This window comes from Garra rufa, chromosome 23 (genome assembly GCF_049309525.1).
Source record: "Garra rufa chromosome 23, GarRuf1.0, whole genome shotgun sequence".
Lineage (NCBI taxonomy): Eukaryota > Metazoa > Chordata > Actinopteri > Cypriniformes > Cyprinidae > Garra > Garra rufa.
In genome coordinates this window covers 12,260,610-12,263,190 of record NC_133383.1, presented here as the reverse complement: position 1 = coordinate 12,263,190, position 2,581 = coordinate 12,260,610, and the positions used below count along the sequence as shown (strand labels likewise).

The 2,581-nt window shown below is 39.3% G+C and overlaps 1 protein-coding gene across 1 annotated transcript; it reads right to left on the bottom strand.

Annotated features, from left to right (window-relative positions):
- bhlha9 (basic helix-loop-helix family, member a9) lies at positions 1 to 843 on the bottom strand. The gene has a single exon (XM_073829086.1). The coding sequence runs from the start codon at positions 841 to 843 to the stop codon at positions 1 to 3; it is 843 nt and encodes a 280-aa protein (XP_073685187.1).
- Between the last annotated feature and the right edge of the window lie 1,738 nt (positions 844 to 2,581).

Below are 2,581 nucleotides of genomic sequence, written 5' to 3'. Positions count from 1 at the left end.
TCACAGTGTGTTGTAGCAGTGCTGAGGCCCAGCGTCCTGTAGGTACCCCACATGCCAGGACAGAGGGAGTGTCTGCAGTGGTTCCCCGTAATTGTCTATATGATTTGGCCCACAAGAGCCCCAAACTCCTGTTTGATATGCCCCGACGTCACCTATCCGTCCATACCTGGATGAGCTTGCCATGTCACTAGAAGGATAAAGCTGGGTGTCAGGAGAGAAACACGAGTAGTGAGGGGAAGGCGGACAAGCAGGGCTTGTGAAAGAGTGAGGCTCTGACGACAGTCTGTGCAAGGGGTTTTGTATATGGTGGCTGAGCGGTTGATGCCAGGATAGGAAGTTCTGGGATTCGAGGCGGACAGGAGGCGACGGCGATGGCTCCTGCCACAAGCTGCCCAGCTGACCGTGACACTCAAGGTGGCTGCAGGACTTTGCCACACTTGCTGGTGGGTTGTTAGTTAGGAAGACAGACAAAGCCGAGATCCGATTGATGGCTCTTTGGAGCGTGGCGATCTTCGACAGACGCTTTCCGCTCAGGTCGTGATGCAGAGCCACCCGGAGCGCGTTGAAGGCCTGGTTATAATCCATGATGCGTTTCCTCTCTCTTACGTTGGCCGCCACTCTGCGTGCTTTGGAGCGCACCGGCCTGCTGCGTTTCTTGCTTTGTCTCTCTTCTGGCTCGTTTAGGGTGCTATTGGGGTAACAACTTGTCGAGCTGCTGCCGTCGCTGCTGTCCAGCTCCTCGGACCCTTGAAGACTCCCGTCTAGTTCCTCCTCGGAGAACTCAGAGCTGGTGAAGCTGCTTCTGCTCGCCATGGAGAACCTGCAGACTGTTTCCAGTGTCATCGATTTCCTTTGCTGAGAGGCTTTCTCACACGACCTATGATTACCTGATGTGATGTTTCTCAACAGGTCGGGCCGCTCTTTAAAGCACCTCGTTTGGGAGTCACATGGTACAGTCACCTATGAGAAATGCTGGTGTTTATGAGCTCCCCAAGGCAAATTCAGCTACTCCCTCCCCAGACACGCCTTCTGCTGCAGGATCCTCACAACCACGTATAGGCCATGAAGTAGTGAGTAAAACTCAGACACAGACAAATAAAGACACAGACACTGAGTATGTGTTAGATTTGTGCTTCTCATAAAGTGTAGAAAAAATGAAAACATTACGTCACAGCATCATTTATCAGAATCAGAGATAAGGAATGAGCTTTTTGCACCCTTGAAGGAGGGCAGGTTGACCTTGAACTGTGGCAAGGCCGAGACAGAGAAAGTACAGGCACAGATGCAAAGAAATATGACTAACTGGCATCTTAAAACATGATTTTAGACTTCATCTTCATCTTAATTTTTATTTATTTATTTTTATTTACTTTTAACCACCTGGGCCCAAAGCTTTTAGTGGATGTGTAAGGTTAGTAGTTCATCATATAATTTATATAATTAGTGTATATATAATGTATATAATTTTAATATTTACTATATAAATCGATTTGTTTTATTTTAAATGCTTTTTATGTATATGATTGTTTATATGTATATACTGTACTTCATATATCCTCCTGTCTACCAGCTGTGGAGTTTTGTCGTCTTTTAGTGATTAGTGAAGTCCTGGATGTCCTGTACAGAGCACATTCAGGGCTTTTCAGAGATACAAGATGTTTGGACATTTTACCATGACCACTTCCTCTCCTTGCTCTTTAAAAATGGCTGACATTAATTTAGTGATCAAATGTAACACCCTTATGGAAATATGATAATTTTTTGTGATGATCATTTAAATCTGACTCATTTTCTAATTGTTTGTCATAAAACAACATCTCAGGGAAATATTATGGGGTTTCAAATCAAAATATGACTTAACAGGACATCAATTTCATACGTCCACTGTAGAGGACACCAGGACTTAAAGCATGTTTATTGCACATTTTGGGAGACACAACAAGTGAATAGGGAAAGAAATTGTATTTAAATATTGCTAGGAAATATTAGATATTATTATAAATGTTGCCCATTATTACTCCCATTATTACACTTGTTTTTTCATTTTATGTTTCCCCAAAAACAAATTAATATGCAAATTAGATACAGCCATTTTACACACATTTTGCATAAAGAAGTGGTATAGTGGTATATCAAATCATTGTCGTTATTTGTGAATCATCTTTATATAAAGTTTAATATAAAAAAAAAAAATTGATTTGTTTCATTTGTTCAATGTTTCATTTATGTAGTATAACTTTGTGTAATATTTTTATTATATTATTTACATTATATATACACTACCAGTTCAAAAATTTTTATTAATTCTGCATATTACAATAATTTCTAAGGGATCATGTGACGCTATAAACGTGAGAAATAACTGCTAAAAAAATCAACTTTGCCATCACAAGAATAAATTGCATTTTAAAATATATTTTAAAATTTATTTTAAATTGTAATATTTCACAATATGACTGTTTTACTGTATTTTTGATCAAATAAATGTAGCCTTGGTCAGCATGAGAGATTTCTTTCAAAGACATACAAGAAAAATCTTTTAATTAATTATACCATTCTTTTGAGTATATGTGTATATATA